The sequence below is a fragment of the Dasypus novemcinctus genome, chromosome 21, assembly GCF_030445035.2.
Source record: "Dasypus novemcinctus isolate mDasNov1 chromosome 21, mDasNov1.1.hap2, whole genome shotgun sequence".
NCBI lineage: Eukaryota > Metazoa > Chordata > Mammalia > Cingulata > Dasypodidae > Dasypus > Dasypus novemcinctus.
In genome coordinates, this window is record NC_080693.1 from 20911749 (window position 1) to 20932555 (window position 20807).

The 20807-nt window shown below is 36.9% G+C and overlaps 1 protein-coding gene across 1 annotated transcript in view; it reads right to left on the minus strand.

Moving 5' to 3' along the window:
- Nucleotides 1-823: 823 nt before the first annotated feature.
- Nucleotides 824-20807, minus strand: part of MAP2K4 (mitogen-activated protein kinase kinase 4) — a 128779-nt gene continuing 108795 nt past the window's right edge. The window contains 4 exon segments of the mRNA XM_058283463.2: nucleotides 824-3520; nucleotides 4743-4788; nucleotides 9979-10127; nucleotides 13474-13551. Of these exon segments, the coding sequence (XP_058139446.1) occupies nucleotides 3407-3520; nucleotides 4743-4788; nucleotides 9979-10127; nucleotides 13474-13551 (387 nt within the window). The 3' untranslated portion in view covers nucleotides 824-3406.

Consider the following 20807-nt stretch of genomic DNA (forward strand, 5'->3'; position numbering starts at 1 on the left):
TCATGAGATGAAGAAATATAAGGTACTACAAAGCACTTGGCAGTCTACCTGTCTCTTACCACCTGCCTTGCATCCGGATGGTGCTTAGCTGGGATCTGGAAACTGTGGGAGATCATTTCCTTAGTAGAAAAAGGCTTAGCAAGAGAGGCCAGGATTCCTATTGCTACATACTTCTTTGGAGAATGCAGATACTTACCACCTCTGGTTCTGTAATGGCATCTCCTGCATCTCAGACCAGGTGAGGAGTAGCGACAGGAAAATGGTCAGGGGCTGAATTAGCATTTGAACTATGAGTGAGAATTTGATCAATGAGGAGGTGATAGAATAACCATCAAGGTAATCCCCAATCGCTCTCAAGTTTCCATGACTTTTTGTTCACCTCCATTGTCTTTCCATCCACAAACAGACCAGCTCTGAAACCTACAGGACTTTTACCGAAAACCTCCCCCCTATCCCTCTATCAGGTGGCAGTGAGTGATCACAACCTGAGCTGACATCTAATGCTTACTTGGCAGCCTTGGGACACAGCATCAGGAGGAGAAAGCATGGGTGGCAGCCGTACATGAGGTCTACGGTAGCCTGCGTTCCTAAAAGCGGTCTCCCGCCGCGACTGAGGTTGAAGAAGAGGACCCTCCTCCTTTTCCACTAAGTAAGCCAGGCAGGTCCAGGCAACCAACTAGGAAACAAACATGAAGGAACTCTGCATCTCACCTGACCAAACAGAAAGCAAAGCTGACACTTCACAGATAGGTCTGCTGTTTCAAGAGGAATAAGTAGAGAAATATGGCAACCACAAGAAGGAAAGAGAAAAAGAAGCCATAAACACTTGTGAAAGGATATAATTTTCCCAATGTGAAATGCACAGATAATTTAATGGAATTTACTTGATTTCACCTTCATAGGGTCTGACCTCAGAAAATCAAATTACAAAGTCATCATCACATCCTAGATTTATTACAACTGACCTGCAGGCAAAAGGATAGAACTATTACATAAACACTTCGATTCCATGTATATATCTTAAATAGAGGAGGAATTCAAACAAGAATACAGGATAAAATATTCCAAAGCTCCAAGAAGCAGTTATGTTACTGAGCTCCATTTTTACAGACAAATAAGGCAATATCCCTGCACATTAGCTTTTTGATAATTTTTATACATTTTTTATGGTACAAGAGAAAAATAACCAGAGCTCACAATGTACAGTTCTTACACTATTTTCACAGTTTGTGAACACTATACACCCTTTTGTATAATAAAGATACATTGTAATAAACTCCTTGCCCTTAAATTTATAGTTTATAATAATCTATGATTAATACACTAAAATTGCCTTTTTATGTGGTCGTCCACACAACAGAACGATCAGAGTAGCTCCTGGACAGTCAGAATTGCTTTTATCTCCATTTGCATAATGGCAAAGTGACCCTGTGCTGAGCCAGACGGGGAGCTAACAACAGAGAAACAAACTCCTCTTGAGTCCTCGGGAGCAACGGAGGATGGCGGCTTGGTGTGGCCGAAGGAAGACATAGAATAACGCCTCCTTTCAGAACACTGGGAAGTCTAAGGTTTAGGATGCCATGGGGGAGGAGACAGGAAAACTAGGCAAGTGGACCAAAGAGAAAAATCACTTTTGAATTCTGAAATTTACAGGGGTGTAACTTTAAACAGCACCATTCTCTCTGTATTGATTTATAGTATTTATGACTGTCTCTCTGGGAGAAGACACAGCAATACACGCCACAATTTGGTTCTGTAATGGCATCACCTGCACCTCAGACCAGGGCTGTTTTATATTCCAGTGTGCTTGAACCCTTCACAGTGCTGCTGAACCATTAAACAAAGCCTAATGTTCAGGGCCGGGGAGCCAGAGCGAAGCCTAAGGAGAACCTGGCTATGAGGCGAGTGAAGAAGTGGAGGAAAGATGACAGATTTAAATGGGCTCTTACAACTGTTATGGGTTTTATTTGTGTAGCTGTAAGAAGTCCAATTCCAAGAAAAGGTGACCTTGCTAGAGATTCTAGAAGGTAATGGGCTTATCTAAAAGAAAATGTCATTTCAGATGCTCATCCGATCAAGTGTGTCTCTAGAAAAAACAACTCTTCATCACCCATGCATCAGTTGGGCCCCACTTTTCTCAGCCTTTTCAACATTAGAGCATAGGAGATAGCTGGGGCTAAAAATCCTTGGTAAGGAATATCCCTGGTAATTATAAAGGCTTTTTATATAGTTTGAAAAAGGGGGAAATATTGGATTAAGCAAAAGCCACATAGCAGCAACAGACCACATGGGAAGGAAAAGAGATTCAAAAACTAAAGACCTGGACCAGTGATGACAAGAAGCAAACAACTGAGATTTGGTCTTTTGCTGCCTATAAGAATCTTTACCTATCAATCAAGGCACATTGCTACTAGCTACTTCTCCCTGTTAGTGAGTAATGATGGCTAAAGTATCACGCTTAGGATCAAGGGGAAATATATAGCTGCTACAAGTTGTTCAGGATAAGATATTAGAATTAAAAACATCTGTAAACTTTGCCCTCTGCACTTTTTCTTCTTTCAGTCCTGGTAGTCTGTGGCAGGTGGAACATCAAGTTGGCAGCACACTGAATTCTGAGAATGAGAAATTCTTAGGATCAGCACCTTCTTTGACAAGTGGCAGACTCCTGAGTCTTCCCAATGAAGAGTAGAAGGACTGGTAAAGGAGAAAACACATTCTGTCCTGTCTCAACATTTTAATGTTCACCTCTTCGAATGCAACATGGTTTTTGGTAAAGATAAATTCATTCTAATTTAACATGATATTTCAAACAGGAAATTTGGCTGAGCACATCGATCCCCAAACATCGACTGTGACTGTAAAGCAACAGAATATCAAATCAGTAAATCTATTGCACTTGGTGAAGAAAGTAAATTCCTCCTTTGTCTCCCAGCTCCAAAAGGCAACGTGTCTCACTGGCTGCGAAAGCTCTTCTCGCTCAAGCCCGGGTCTCTATGTTCAGACACAGTACCTACATCAACCGCGTTCTTCTAGTATTCGCAAGTCTTACAGAACACCATTCTGGTAGCTGCGTCTCCAGGTTTGGAGTCTAGAAGTGAATTTAAGATGTGATCTAATCACAGTCAACAAATTGATCGTACTGACTTCCACATTTCATGAACTTGTTCATCACGAAAGAGTAGGATGAGGTCTCTCTGACCAGCACTAACACTGTGTGATCAATCAGGTATTACAAAGGGATGCACATTCTATGTGACAGGAGTATACAGACATGATGGAAACGAACACCAATCTTATTGCACATGGTGTCTGGGCGAGCAATAAAAACACTGTGATACAGGATGAAAATTCTTGATGTCTTGCTTCCTCTCAGCCCTTTTTTCTAGAGTCTGATGTAGCAGCGCTATCAATCGACATACATGGGAGAGCTGGGAGTCGCTGGCATTTGATCCAGGATTTTACAAACATAGTATGCGACCTCTACGGTACGTTCTTCATACATCAAAATAAAGGGATGTTTCTGCAAGAAAAAGGAAATATATATATATATATATATCATTTTTAGTATCAGAACCCACCCTGAGCTTCTCCCAATTTTTATACAATATAAACGGAAAGCTCCCAACAACACGTGGTTGTAAAAAAAAAAAAAAAATGGTACCACCACAAGTACAGATCAAATAGACAGCCTTTATTTCATTCAGATACATTGGGAGAGGTGTGTGTATGTGCTTAGATAGGATACACAGGGTTATGGTTTGAAGGTGCTGCCCTGGCAGTAAGGTCTGGAAACTTATCTGTTTAATCAGGAAGGATTTGTGAAGGCAAATGACACAGTTGTTTCTCAGCACAAAACCTAACTGGAGCCTCTACCACCATCTAGGAGCCAAGAACTATCTGAATACCAGTTGCTACTCTTCTCAGGACTCCCTCATCTGCAGTAGGAGAAAGTTCTTACAAAATGGTTTTCAGTTCTAACCCTTCTGTCTCCTACCCTAAAAGGCATCTGATAGAAACTTACGCTAGGAACTTACTGTACAAATACCCTGTACTCTCCAGAACTGTAGCCATATATCTGCTTTGCAAACCATCCTTTTCATATGCCAACTCTAATGACAGTTTTCTTTCAAAGCTTCTCTAGTTTTGCTGACTGACTAGCTTTAGTCATTGCTAGGGTTGACCATAAGTTTGGCTTAATACCCTTAGAGCGCGAGAAGCTAGGCATCGCAAGCGGTTTTTCTTAAAATATTCCCATGTTACTGATTATAGTACTTTCTTCACTGCCTGGATCAATGCCACATCCAATGAATGCTTAAAACATTCAAGTTCCATGGAATGGGTGAGAACTTTTGAAGAAATGGAAATTGTCCATATGATACATGAATTTGGGTAAAAGCTTTTATAAAGACAATGGGTGCAATAAACAAGCTTTTCACTAACTTTCTTTTATGGATGTATTACATGTATATGAACTGTGCAGTGGAAAATAGGCTTTGTAAAGTTAATTTTTGTAACATATCAAGGCCAAATTTTCCCATAAGAATTTAGCTGGTTACTTAGAAAATTACTACTACAAATTTTCACTTTCTAAATACCTTTGTTTAAAACATTTAAAAATATATATCAATTAAGTCAAGGTATTTGTCTCTGACAGAGAGGTGTGCTGCTTGCTCAGTGACCCAGCATGCTAAGAGGATTAGGGGGCAAGGAACTATCCAAATTTCCCAAAGTCCTATACTCACCAGAAGTTCTTTATACTTTGGCCTTTTGGATTCATCCTTCGTAAGGCTAAAATATCATAAAAATAAGATTATTAAAATGGAGACATATTTACCCAAGTATTTTTCTTTTCTCAGATGAAATATTACAAAGAATCAAGTAGTTGTTTCTTTCAGTTACAAAATAACCAAAGAAAATCTGTCAAACATAGAAATGCATGGCAAAAAATTAATGCATAACCTTAGGATATTCATTGTAGAATCATTAGTGAAAAATTAGAAATAAGGTTATTGTTTAGCACTATGGTAGTAAATTATAGTAAAGCTACATGGTAGAATACTATGTAAATATATGAATGTATATGTACATACTTAAATATATTATATATAAAATATATGTGTAATCAAATACCATTGATTGTACTCTTTGGATGGAGTTATGCTTTTTTAATATGCATCAATAAAACTGAAATATATATATACATGTGTGTTTATGTTTTTCTAAATATATACACATATATTTATATAGAGACTCCCTCTAAAAGAAACCAGGAACCCTAGAAAGTAAATTTTAAATGAATCTTATCAATTTATCTTTACATCTGTAAAACTTTTGCACTCTGTATTTCAATTCTGTGTAATTTGATTCAAAAGCTTACCAATAGTACAGTTTCACTAAGGACTGCATTTTATCATTATATCAAAAATCTTTGCCCTACTGATATTTTCCCCTTGAATTCTACCTTGTCTAATAAAAGGTGCTAGATATTTTCATTTTGTTTGCATGCACCTGATCTATCCTGGCCCAAATCTTAATCACCATTCACTTCCAACCTTAAATATTTCACTATCAAAAGTTAATTAATATTGGCAACATATTTCATCTGTTTCTGAACTCAGTGCTGTTTTGATATCCCTTGCCTTTTGTAGTAGACGCTGCCATAGTCTACACAGGTCAACCCTTTGGAATTGCCTCTTCAGCCTGATACTCAGGGCAGCCTGTACCCAACGACTGAAAAACAAAGGGATATGAAGATCCAGGACACTCATTCCCAGAAAGTCAACCCTCATGGCCCATTCTAGATTCTGAATACTAAGTGGTGAACCCAATTCCTGCTGGCCCCCTGGTCCAGAAAAGATCCCACAGGAAGTAATGTCTCAACGGCCACTGACTGCTTGTGGACTGGGACCATGGTTTGCTCTACATACCATTTTATAAGTATTTCTACTGCATTTTTGTTGCACAAAGATGTTTCTTTACTTTGTAAATCTGCTATGCCCTTCTGGTTTTATGTTTTTCTATTTCATTAACCTTCACCACGTAGAGCAGAAAACTATGTTCATATATAAATTCACTATGCCATTTGAGCCAAAAATCTCAAACCAATATCATTATTAATGTCGACCAGCTTCTGTTTCAGAATTATTGCTGGCTGTTATCACTAATTATATCAATCCCAATTAGACCTGTGCTGTCCAATAAGGTAGCACCAGCCAAATTTATTACAATTAAAACAAAAAATTTATTTCCTTAGTCACACTAGCTATACTGCAAATGATCAATAGACCACATAGCTAATGGCTACCACAATGGACAAAAAAAGAGTATAGAACATTTTCATTATTTCTCAAAGTTCTATTAGCACTTTAGATCACTGGTCTCTTTTCAGTTGTATCTAACCTGCTGTTTTATCCAGCTATTGAGTACTTAACGTTTGTGTCTTATTTCTAGAAGTTCTACTGTGTTCTTTATAAATCCCTGTTCCCTACTTATACTTCTAAGCATCTTCTTTAATTCAAACTTATAATAAATTATTTGTTTCTGATGATGCTAATATGTGAATTCCTGCTGTCAGTTGCTTCTGCTAATTCTCACTGCCTATGTGAGTATTGCAATTTTTTAAGTATGATCTATTCATATTCTTTTTAACTTTTTTCTAGGAATTCTTTGAATCCTAAGGAATGAAGTTTATCTTCCAGAAAGGATTTGTGTTTGTTTCTGCCAGTCATCTCTAGGATCTTGCCAGCCTGCTTTAGGTATTTTGGACCACACATTTACAAGTTTATCATATCTACAAATCCACATTAGGATGGGTTTATAATTTTGGATTTGTGTCACACTCAGTGCCAGGATCAAGACAGGTATGTTTCTTTTATATTCTTTTTCATACACCAAGCATTCTCATTAACCTTTACAATGTGGCTATAATCCTTAAGGATCTCAACTTTATGCAAGATTGTTAGATTCTCCATGTTAGGTGGGGTCTGGGTTTTATTTGTTATCCCCTATATCCCTTATAGTCATTAAAGCAGAAGTCTAAGGTCTCCAGGGCCATAGAAACTCTCAAGGAAAGAAACAGCTCTGACACTGCCCTACTTCTCATAATTTCTGATTTCACTTCATTTTAGAGCTGTGTGGATTCCTTAGTTTTATGGTAACTTGTGATACCTTTAAAAAGACATGTTGAGGGAGTGGATGTAGCTCAAGCAGTTGAGCACCTCTTTCCCATGTACAACGTTCCAGATTCAATCCCCAGTACTTCCTAACAACTAAACAAACAAAAAATCAACTCTCATTGGGGAGTGGATGTAGCTCAGTGGTTGAATGCCTGCTTGCCATACTCGAGGTCCTGGGTTCAATCCCCAGCACCTCCTAAAAAAAAGAAAAAGACATGTTGAAATAGTTTATCCAGTAATTTAGGTGTTCCAATGCAAGTATCATCCAAGCTATCTCATCTACTAAACTAATGGGAAGTAGTAGGCTGTTTCTCTGCTCTCCAGTTATTGCTCTGATTTTGTATCATCCTACATTGTGTGTACATTTGTGTGCAGGTGTTTTAATTAAAAGTTTCTCAAGTTTCATCTTTGAAATGTGTAACAAACAAAAACAAATAAACACCAAAATAAAAACCATGCCAAAAAAAACTAACAATATACCTGCACATTGACTTTTGGTCAATTTAGTGTGGTATATTTTAGTCTTCAGGTAAAAGGAATTTTTGCTTTAATATCTTGTTTACCCACTATCGGTTAAATGGAATCTCCTGGATTTTTCCTTTATGTATCATTATTTGCCTCATTTTCATCTCTTTATCCCTTTCTTCTGGAAGATTAATCCAAAATGTTACCTACTTTTCAGGTTTAGTTAACCTGCAATACCCAATCTGATATGTACCAGCATTTTCCCCCATTCAATTCAGAAATCATTTGTCCTATTTGAAAACAACCTTCGCTGAATTCAAATTATTCCCTTTTCACATTTTCCCCCTGATTTTTTCAGTGACAATTTCACAAGGGAATATATGTTCAGATTTCTCAGATTGGTACAATCTCTGAACAGCACCAGGTGTTTTCATTTGCTAGTGATTTTTTCTTAATTCTTCATCCCTAAAAGGGCATCAGTATTTATTAACTATCACAAGTTAATCACAAAGGTCTTGGTGACTAAAAGAAATAGGTAGAGAACTATCACTAGGTAGTCACCACCAGAGATCAAGGATGTATTGTTTATATACTGTGACCCTTTGGGGGGCAACGAACCACTGTAACATCCAAGAATATTTTGGCCCCTAAACAACCAATATACACCTCCCTGGAAGCAATATCATTCTTCTGTTAAGAATGAATGTTCTAGACAGTTTTTTTTTAGGCAGCACCAGGAATTGAACTCAGGAACTCGTACATGGGAAGCAGGCACTCAACCACTTCAGCTATTTCTGTTCCATTTTGCAGTTTTAAATATGGAAACAACCTGATCAATTCCTTCAAAAGGAAGGAGAATCGTGTGGAACTGGGCAACACTGCATGCGAGGAAACCAATTAGCAATCTGAATGATGCAGGTTAGACTTGGATAGTGGCAAGAAGAATAGACAAACTGGAGAGTTGATGAGTATGTCCTAAAAACAGATGCACTTCAACTGTAGACCCTAATGATTTGGAATGAGATGGACTTGATGTCCATAACTTTTATCTATGGAAGAGACCTGGCACCAGAGGAAACAGACAAAAAGTACACAAGCACTACATTATATAAAACAAAATCAATAAAGAGATGAAGGAATAAGGAAAAAGCAAGCATGCTGGGAGGTTCACAGATGATCATTACAGATATTATGGTCTATGACATATATATTCTTTTAATCACATATTTCATAAAAATAGAATATATGAAATGATCACATGTAGGCAATTATGTAAACTCTATGCATGTGTGCAAATATGGTAGAAATACATTGTTGATAAAAAGGAAAAACAGGTCAGTTTGAGTCACCCTTAAGATTTTCTAACCAGAAAAGTCTGAGGCATTACTCTCCCTTGTAAAAAAACAACAAAACATAGAATTTAGCTAAAACAAATGAAACGGACTTGAAAACTAGAGCCAAGTCAATGTTTTCTAGTTACTCAAAAAACAGGAAAATACTAGACCCTGAAATAATATAAGAGAGTCTAAAAAAGAACAGAGGGAAACAGCATTTCTGGCAGGAAAAAAATATAAGAAAAAGAAAAGTATTTTTAAGAATCATTAAGGAGATATTCTCTATGCTTTTTTGCTTATAAACATTTCTTATTCTTAAATCATGTGGATAAAGAGAATAATTTTCAAAAAAAGTTTAGTATAAACTAAAACAGTATAAACCATGACTGTCATTGCCACATCTGCATATATTCATTGTTATGTGCTATACACATATACACACTCCTTAAAAGTTGGACAAACATCATCAATAGGTGGGAATCCATGTTCTCTGGGATAAGGTTTCAGAGAGCCATCACATGCCTCTACCTATTGCGCTTTAGGCCTGACTCTACTACATATACCCAGCTTTGTTATATGTTAAGTTAGAGCACTGATCAATCCACCCAGGAGAGTCAGATGTGGTAAGGTCTTGGCTTGGTAAAAGTTTCCAGGTGATTCTGGTACAATCTCAATGTGAGAACCACATCAGAGTAAGATGAATAGTCTCACCTATAGGTTTAACCTGGTATTTCTTGTACAAGGTACTGGAAGTCTGGAGGCAGCAGCTTCTCCACCACCCAATTCTGTTTTTCACCAATACCTGAATAGTAGAATAAGAAGGTGATGCCTTGCAAGGCAACCTGGAACCTTCCATATAGCAAGAGTGTTCCAGAGCCCCAACTTAGACGGCCAGGTGACGTGACAAAGGCTCCCCATCCCCAGTGCGGACTACCAGTGCTGCTAGGATTAAGTAAACCTCACTGTTCTCACCATGTGTGACTGAGTGTAAATTAAGTACTCACCACAAGTTGACAAAGTTGATGAAACTTGGGGAGAATTCCCTTTCCTCTGAATTACTCAGCTGTGGAGGATCTCCTTTCACGACTTGTGTTAGTTGATCAAATACACTATTCCACTTTGGATAAGGAAATCGGCCTGTGGCCAACTCATACTAAAGAGAACATACAAGAAAAAAGCAAAATACTCGAGAAATTATTTACTATTTGCATTGTAGTGGCCACATTGAAAATCTGAACTCCTAACCAAAATTAGAAGTCTTAAAACCAGATCAAGCTAGAGCAGAGTCTCCAGAATTATTAAGGCTAAAGAGAGGGTATGTTTAGAAACCAAGATAATAAAAAGAACTCTGCATCAACCAAATCCAAGGACTTGGACGAAAGAGAAACACAAACCATAAGCCTAGACAAGGTCCCTACAATGCATGCTCCAGAGCTTCTGGTTCTGACAACTTTGTGTTGGTTTTAGAACATTTTAGGACAAATTCTTCTTCAGCTTAGATTATGCAGATATAGTTAAATATTAAATTACTAGTTTATACAGTGAAAAGGAGGTTATCGTAAAGCAATCCTCAAATAGAAGGCTGGCAAGGGAAGGCCTTCCTGCCTAAAAAGATGCCTCCTCTAGCTCACTGCCATCTCCAATTATGCACACATGTGTGCAGGTAACCAGATGGGCAGATTGTATGCATGTATACACACATGCAGAAATTCATTCTTTGGCTGAAGTTTCTTTTTGATAAATCTGCAAAATACTTTGGAAGAGGTAAACCTTATTAATGAAGAGAAGGAAAAAGTGGGGTGCACATCATAAGGACAGGGACTGAGGCATCACTGTGTTAATTACAGCTAGGCAATTCTGGGAAGTATCCCTTAAAATGCAGTGGGCTGCCTCAACTGGAGCTACAAGTCTTGCAGCAACCTTGGAACCAGTCATCAGACTTAAAAGATGATGCCCAAGATCCATGCTCCCTCCCCTCTCACTACCTTAGACTGGTCCTATTCTTGACTATCTTTTGCCACCAGAATCTCAAGAATCTCTGCTCAGGTTACTTGAGGCTTCAATAATGGGAGGTGTGATCTCACAGAAATGAGGTGGAATTTGAGATATTCCAGAAAAAAATTTAACAACTGATGAGTCAATTCTACATTATCAGTGATACTATGTAATTCACGGTGACATGATGGTTTACAGGATTTCCTAAACCATCAGCAATTTCTCTTTTCTTTTAGTAAAAAACTGATTTTTAAGTTTCAAATAACTAACTAAAATCAAGCATTTGTGGAAAAGATCATTTGTGAATTAGGGGAAGCCTGTATGCAGAAAGAGTCCTACGGTCAAGTAGGAAACAAGGCATACATCATCACCCACTTGGAAATTCATAATACAGATAAGCATGTTAAAGCCTCAAAGAAAGTCTGTAGTACATCAGTTTTACTTCAACTTGTTGTTGCCTAGTTGACCATGCATACTTCTATTAATGACTTACCAGCATTATAAATAAGTCTGAAAAACACCTGAAGAATAAAGATGTGTAAAGAAAATAGGAAAATTTTTAAAAGTACTCAGAATTTGAGCATAAAAGAGAGTGTTCTGATGTCATTACTAACTTAATTCAGGCTTTTAAAGAAAATAATATAATAAGCCAATTTAGAAGAAATCTCTCTCACATTCACATGCAATCATGATTTTAAAAATGAGTACACAAGAAAAGCAAAGCAAAGGATAGTACCAATATCAATTTTAGAATATGTTTATACAACAAGTGATTAAATTTTATGGTTTTAATTAGAAAGTGTTTCTTTTCAACATTCTATAAAACTATGTCAGGTTGAAATACATTTTTATGATTGCATCTCAGAATCCAACATTTTTCTTTGTAAAGCCATGTATATTTTTACCTATTGAGCTAGAGTAGAAGTTAAATTTTTCTGAAATGTTAATATAAAATACTAAAGGGCTCAATTATCTGGAACAGGATTCTTAATTTCAGGGAGATGGTAATCCTTAATGCTTCTTGTTAAAGTTATTTCCCTATTATGAGTGATACAGGAAGCAGTGAGCCAACAGGTATTAAATGTTAGAATCACACAGCATTATATCACTATAGCTCTTTAAAGTAATCAAGGTCTTCTGGCTCTAAATGATTCCCCAAACAGTATCCTAGAGTTACACTTTCCTCATTTGCTACCTGACTGCAAATCAGGGCTCAAGATGAATGAGATTAAGGTTAAGAATTCCTTCTTCTTTAGGGTCAGTTGGCTTAACAATGAAATACGTCTCTAGGGGGCATCTCCCACATTTGGTGACAAGGGAAACTAGACAGAGTCCAATACAGAAGTAAACTACTAGATTTCAACTCTATACAGGGAAGAACTCATTAGGAACCTGGCAATTGACTTATCAAGGATAACTACAGATTAAAAAAAAATAAAAGCAAGGGGGTGTGGTTCTGATCTGTAAGAATAGGAACCTAGAACCATGTAATGCCAATGAAGAAACAGAGGTTATTTAATAAGCTACAAAAAAGTCACTGAACTTGTACACCTCCAGGCTGTGGGATCTAACACAAAGTGAAAACAGGAAGAAAATGGAGGAAAGAGTTTTAGGCTGCCTACCTAATGGGATAGCCCAGTCTAGGGATGGAAAATTCACATCCCTATGTAGAAGAAGCTGTAAAAGCTGTCCATAATCAGGAAAGCCTCACTGAGTCCTGGTAGAACAGCAAGCAAAAGAAAATATATCTAAAATTTAAAAACAAAATTTGATAAAAAGGAAATAAGCATGTAGATAATTTTTAATGGAATCAAAATTTCATTGGAATCCATAAGTATAAAGAAGAGTTCATTTAATTTTAAGTTACAAAGAGGGAACAACTTTACTAACTTTCTTAGTTGTGTTGTTCCAAGGTAGAATTTTCATTTAGAATTATCCTCTAGGTATTACTTTGTCCCTTGATACTTGAATTATTTTTAGGGCATTCATTTGCGACTTTTCTATTGAGTGAAAGACAACTTCAAGTAGAAAACACCATATATTATATAAAGGTTTTCATAATATGCACACTAGATGCTGTACTACTAGGCATACTCTCTTGCTTGAGATGGAAACAGCCTATCTGCCCTCACAGCTGCATTTCTTGTGGGTGGGCTGCTCCTCCTTTCCCCATTCTTTGTGTAGTTGCTGACTCCTATTACCTGAAGTTAAGAGACCCAGAGCTGCAGCACTAAAGAGCCCGCGGCACTTCACAAACCTTGAGGGAAATACCAAACTCTAATCTGGTCTTTAAGGTAGAAAATGTACATTATTTTTCAATAGTTAGAAAAATATAAACTACGTGACTATAGCCAGGGGAATGGGGGAACAGGTAATTAAAATCAAAGGCTAGAGGAGAAAATAAACAACTTTTACATGGGATGGAATTCTGATCAAGTTTTCTTTTCAGTTCTACATCTCTCACTCTTGCATTACGATGACAAAGTTGAGTCAACATAACATACCAATGTGATCCCCAAACTCCAGACATCAGAGCGGACATCATACCCTTGTCGTGATGCACTTGGGTCTATTCTTTCAGGCTGGAATACAAAAAGAAGTAACAGCCATTAATTATGCTTACCCTCCAGGAGCAGGCAAATGGAAGCAAGAGTTAAGGCACCAAAATAATCACACATTCTTAGAGGAATCCATGTCAAGGGTCAAACTGAGAGTTTTCCAAAGTCATCATCACATTAGAAACAAAATCAATAGCTCAATGGCTATTTCCATTAAGGGGAAACAAAGCGCCTCTTCTAATTTTTTCTCCTAAGGCCCCACAAACATTTATAAAGCTGAAGATGAGCACAGAGGAAGAGAAGAGGGAGAACTAGAAAAATGGAAAAAAGGAAATAATCACAGATCAGATTAGTAGCAAACGTGAAAAAATATGATTATGTCCCCTGATTTTACTGGAGTTTTATTTCAGTGCATAAGGTCATACTGCAATATAGTTGAGATAAAAACAGAAAATATAATCTAAATTTGTTACAATCATTTTTCCCATTCTTCACTGTAAAGCAAAATTTCTTACTACGCCTATTTTTAAAGATATTTACCTATTTACAAATTTAGCCAAATTGAAGCAAAGCCAATAGAGTAACATATTAAATCATATAAAGAGCAAAATGATTTTTAGTACTTTCTACAAAGAAAGCATCTTTACATTTCCGTGAAATTGGGAATCATTGTTTCCATATGGTATGCCTGGGTTATGGATAAGGAAAGGAGGGCAAAGGGATATCTGAGGCAGAGTTGACGATGGACTCTTTTTTTTTTTAAGATTTTTATTTATTTATTTCTCTCCCCTTCCCTCCTCTCTTCTCCTTTCCCCCCCAGTTGTCTGCTCTCTGTGTCCATTAACAACAGTTCTTCTGTGTCCGCTTATATTCTTGTCAGCAGCACCAAGAATCTGTGCCTCTTTTTGTTGCATCATCTTGCTGCATCAGCTCTGTGTGTGTGCAGCGCCATTCCTGGGCAGGCTGTACTTTTTCCGCGCTGGGCAGCTGTCCTTGAGGGGCACACTCCTTGCGCGTGGGGCTCACCTACGCGGGGGATGCCCCTGCATGGCACAGCACTCCTTGCACACATCAGCACTGTATGTGGGCCAGCTCACCACACAGGTCAGAAGGCCCTGGGTTTGAACCCTGGACCTCCCATGTGGTAGGCAGATGCTCTACAGTTGAGCCAAATCCGCTTCCCGACAATAGACTCTTAACTGAGGCTGACAGTAACTTCTGTAGTTAGAAATGTCCAGAAGAATATAACAATTGACTATATTCCAATCCTTGCCTGTCAGCAGCACCTGGTTTTGGGGTTTAAGTATTTTATTTTGAACATGAGTAGTGTGTTACATGACTCTTCATTGGAAATTATTTACTTTGTTTCTAATGGTAGAAAATATAAGGTAATGTAAATATTCTAATGTGAGTAGATACACATTACATGAATATCACAGATTTTCAACCAAGAGAGAAAAACCATTATTCTTTTCAAGTAATTTCCTATTGACTATTGGGTTAAGTACACATGGATGTCCTGAAGGTACATAAAGACAAAAGCTGCCAAAAAGAAATTATCTTCTCCTACAATTTGGTCTTCGTAACATCCTGTTTGTTCATATTTAGTCTTAGAATCACCTTATCTCACATTTCTCTCACATCTCTGATCAAGCAGTTATAAAAGATTACTAAGCCTACTTTTACAAAGTCACCATACCCACTCATTTCCAGTTCTGTGATTCAAAACTGCAAAAATTTAACAGATCTCTCTGCTTTACATTAATTCCGGTGTTGAGTGACGTTTTTAAAATACCTATCATGCCCCATATTCAAGAAGGAATAAGATGGTACCTATCCTAGTGGCACTCACAGTCTAGTGAGTTCAACTCAGAGTTTTAAAGAGATTAATGAATAAAGAGCTACAGGAGCACAAAGGAGAACCAACCTCCTAGGGAAGACAGAAGTAAATTTGAACATTCTAAGCAAGGAAAGTAGCACATATAAATAAGGTCTGAACCACCGGGGCACCTGGAGAGAAGTTTATAATACCAAAACAAACAATAATGTAGAGAAATAAAGATTGGTAGGCGTGATTTAAAAGGTGTGATGGGGTTAAGTCACAAAGAAGTCTGTGATGGCGAGGCTCATATGTCAATTGGCCAGGTAATGGTGCACAGTTGTCTGGTCAAGCAAGCACTGGACTAAATGCACCGTGGGGACATTTCATGGACTTAAAATCAGTGAGTTGACCACATCCATGGCTGATTACATTGACAATCAACTAAGACTGCCTTCAGCAATAGGAGATGTCTCATCCGATCAGTTAAAGGCCTTAAAAAAGAAGTGATTTCAGCAGTCAGAAGGGAGAATTCCCATCTCTACTTCAGAAAGACAGCATCTCCTGAGGAACTCATCAAGGTTCTTTATCAGAGTTCAGTAAGAAAAGACTTTCATTGAAAACAAACAAACAAAAAATTTGAAGACCAACACATTGTTTAAGCATCTAATAAGCCAAAGACAATTAGGTTTATGGTAGATGGCAGGAAGAAAAAATGATGTGAGCTCACTGGATAAATAATGGCTCTAGGAAGAAGGAGGTCATGAACCTCCTCAAATGTGTCCTCATCGGTTGCTGCCATAAATTGGAGTAGGACATAAATTTGGAGTAAGACAAACAACTTTAAACAGGGAAGACAAAGCACTCCTAGAAAGGATATATTTTAACACAACAGGCTTAATACAGTGTCCATCAAAATTAATCCCAGAGATTGTTGTTGATGTGGGAAAGTGCGTGGGGGAGGGGGGGAGGGAAGGGAGTAGGGCATACAGGAATCCCTTATATTTTTTATGTAACATTTATGTAATCTAAAGCTTCTTTAAAAATAGAATTAATTAAAAGAGAATTAATCCCCGAGAAAAAAGGGAGAAATGCTCTGACTCTATGATTCTTACCCACCACCTTCCCCACATATACTAAGAAAGAAGGTGATGCTTCCTGGTTTTCAACAAAGTCATTTAAAATGTAAGCAGTTCAGAACTTTCACACAGTACATAACCAGGGCTAAGTGGGGTAGACTGGCTAGAGGCAAAGGGCCCAGGCCAAAATGGAAGAAACAGCTGATATAAAAGCTGGGACAGAGAAAGCATAAGACAAGTATGGAATGCCTTGTGCAAGAAAGTAAGGGAAGTTTAAAGAGCTCAGTAGAGATTTCTTACTGCTGTCCATAACACGGGAAATAAAGTTTGGAATTTAAATTTTGCAGAGTTAAAGGAGCATTTCACCCAACCAAAAAAACAAAATTGGTAATCAAAACTATGTCAAAGGATTGGGGATTCTCCAATAAATAATAAAAACTGAAAATTCCAATCCTAAAAAAAGCATTCAACCAAGCCTTCACAAACTCAAGGTAATCAGCCAGTAACTGAATTTCCTCTCACAGAACAAAAAGCAGCACTCAAAGGAAGATAAGAAAATCCAAAGTCTCTAGAAGAGGTGATCCACAATGTCCAATATGCATTCAAAACCATCTGGGAAAACGTCACTAACAGTCAAGAGAAAAAGTCTTCCATGGAAATAGACCCTAAAAAGACTAAGATGTTAGAATTTAGTGTAAGAACTTACCAATGACTAAAAATCAATTCCAGGACTTAAAAGAAATAGAAAGTCATAAGTGACATAAGAGAAAGCTCAGCAACAACAGAGAAGCAAGCCAAAAAGAAAAAGTAAAAAAAAATGACCCAAATGGAAATTTTAGGAATGAAAATTCTAATAAATGAAATAAAAAGTTAGGAGGATGGGCTTAAGAGCAGACTGTGAATGGGAAAGGAAAGAATTAGAAGAGGAGAAGGGAAGCAGATTTGGCCCAACGGTTAGGGCATCTGCTTACCACATGGGAGGTCCAAGGTTCAAACCCAGGGCCTTCCGACCCATGTATGAGCTGGCCCTCACGCAGTGCTGATGTGCGCAAGGAATGCTGTGACACGCAGGGGTGTCCTCTGTGTAGGGAAGCCCCACAAGCAAGGAGTGCACCCCACAAGGAGAGCCACCCAGCACAAAAAAAGCACAGCCCACCCAGGAGTGGTGCCCCACACACAGAGAGCTGACATAGCAAGATTATGCAACAAAATGAAACACAGATTCCAGGTGCCGCTGACACAAGCAGACACAGAAGAACACACAGCGAATGAACACAAAAAGCAGACAACTGGGGGGAGGGGGGGAAAGGGGAGGAAAAGAAAAGAGAAGGAAAAGAGGAAGTAAAATGAATACAGAACGAGTGAACTGTCAGAATCAAATGCTTTACCACATATGAAATTGCAGTTCTGGAAAAAGAAAGGAGATTGATCCAGAATAAATATTTGAAGACATAATGGCCAAAAAATAAAAACACATTTGGTGAAATACATCAACTTAGACATTAAAAAACTTAGCAAAACCCAAGACAGAGAAATAAAAATAAAACTATACCTAAACACATCACAGTCAAACTGGTTAAAACTGAAGATAAAAAAAGCAGCCAGAGGAAAAAAGCACATAGACACACAGAGGTAAGATAATACTAAAAATGGCTGATTTCATCATAAACAATGGATGGCAGAAAACAATGAAATGACACATTCAAAATGTTGAAAAACTAAAACTGTCAATCCACAAGTCTATATTCAGAAAATCATAATTCAGATAAGGAAAGTGGAATAAAGACATTTTAGCAATTGGAAGTTGACAGACTTGTAACCAGTAAGCTTGCACTATAAAAAATGCAAAAAATGTCTCAGGCTCAAGAAAAATGAGACCAAATCAACAGAAGGAAAAGTACAGCAATGGAACTGAAAAACATGAGTAAACATTAAATCATTTTTTAAAATCTTAAAATTGTTTAAAGGAAATATTATAACACTATATTAAGAAGTTTCTATGCATATAGATGTATAATATATTCCAAAAGTAACCCAGACAAGTGCAAATATGTTAATAATCATAATGTTGTAAAGTGTTTATATTTTACATGAAGTGATACAGTATCAATATGTGCAGGCTATGATAAATTAAGAGCACATATCTCAATCCTGGCCATCACTGAAAAATATGAACCTAGAAAACAGAGGATTTAAAATGAAATAATAAAAGCTACTATTCTAGAACTCAAAAAGAGGCAAGAAAGGAAAAATAGAGAATAAGAACTGATGGGAAAAATAGACTATTAATAATTATTAATTATAAATAGACTATAAACTTCAATTTAAAGAGTAGATGAAAGGGCAAGACTCAAATAAATATATTCTATCTACCAAAGATTCAACATAAACATGAAAATACAAATAGACTGAAAATAAAAGGAAAGAAGATACATAATGCAAAGAGCAAATAAAAGAAAGTTGGTTTGGCTATATTATTACCAGACAGAATAATCCTGAACAGAAAGAATATTACTGAAGATAAAGAGAGACATATTGAAATGATATTAGGGTCAATTCATCAGAAAGACATAACAATCCATGTGTACGCAACTAATAAGTGATGTATAGAATACATGCAGCAAAAACTAAGAGAACAAAAGGGAAAAACAGATAAACCTGCAATTATAGCTGGAGATTTTAACAGAACTCTTGCTGAGTAATTGACTAAATGGACCAAAAAAAAAAAAAAAAGGCAAGAATAAATAAGATTTGAATGAATGAAGTACGAGTAGTCAGGAAACTAGGGAACCAAATATTTGGAAATTAACAACACATTTCTAAATAAAACATGGCTCAAAGAAAAATAATCACAAGAGAAATTACAAAATATTTCAATATAAAAGATAATGAAAACATAACATAAAAAATGTAGGCTGCTGCTAAAAAAAAATGCTTTAAACTTAAACCAGAAAAGAACAAAGTCCAAAACAATGATCTAAGTTTTTACCTTAAGGAGGTAGAAAGTAAAGAGCAAACTAAGACCAAAGCAAGTTTAAAAAAAAAAGAATATAAGAATAAAAACAGAAATCAATGAAAAAGGACAGAGACATGCAAAAAGAGAGAAAATTAACAAGCACAAAAACTGTTTACTTAAAAAGATTTTTAAGTTAAGTTCCAAGCAAAACCAGCCAAGAAAAAAAAATTAAACAAAATTTACTAACATTAAAAATAGAACGGAATTACAAGTCCTGTACACATTAAAGGAATAAGGGGATACTGTGGTAACTGTATGCCCCAACACACACACAGGCCCTAGGTAAAGACAGTGATCCTTTTTAGTACCACGTGCTTATAGAGCAATCATGGTCCAATCATTACCTGACAGCTAAGTAAACTGAGTAAAGACTTCAATAGCCACACACAACAAAGAACAGTTTTAAAGGTCTTTAAGACCTTAAAGAATTCGTTCAGAAACTCACTAAACAAATAATATCTACAACAAGCAGCAACAATAACAAGCCCTGGGGAGGGGAAAAATCTGATTTCCAGAGTTGCCACATTATATTATTTAAAATATGCAGTTTTCAACAAAAAATTACAAGACATGCAAAAAAATAAGAAAATATGGCCCCCACCCAAGAACAAAAGAAATACATATAAACTGAAGAATATACATACAATGCACACAATAAATACACACCAAGGAAGCCCAGATGTTATATATATTATTAGACAACGGCTTTAACTCAGCTTTTTTAAATATGTTCAAAGAGCTAGAGCCATGCCTAAAGAGAACTAAAGCAAGGTAAGAGAAAGGATGCCTCATACAATAGAAAATATCAACAGAAGATAGATTTTTAAAAAGAACCAAATGAAAATTCTGGCATTGAACAATAACTGAATGAAACATTCACCAGAAGGCTCAACAGCAGAGTTGAACAGGTGGAAGAAAGAATCAGTACTTGAAGTTAGATCAATTTAGATTATCCAATCTGAGGAACAAAACAGAATCCTGCTTCCTAAGGATTTAGTTTTCAGTGTGATGGTTCAGTCACCTTGCCCCCTGCCATGCCTACATAATCTTTCAAAATTCTATTTTCAAACATTAAATAAATTGTGATGATTATCTTTCTTCAAATATCCTATTCTATAGGGAGGCTGGAGACACGACCATTTTTTAGGCAAGTGGGGAGAGAAGGGAATGGGGTGAAGTCACCAAGTTGAAAATGAACTGGTCATTTTTAAAAATGGCTATCATAGCATCAGTTCACAGATAGTGACAGCTTCCTTGCTAAGAATAATTTGACCTACAAAAGGAAGAGTTGTGAATCAAGAGAAAAGTTGAGAGTAGGAGTTGAACTGGAATTTTGCAAGCCTGAATTTAAGAAGAAACATAGAGC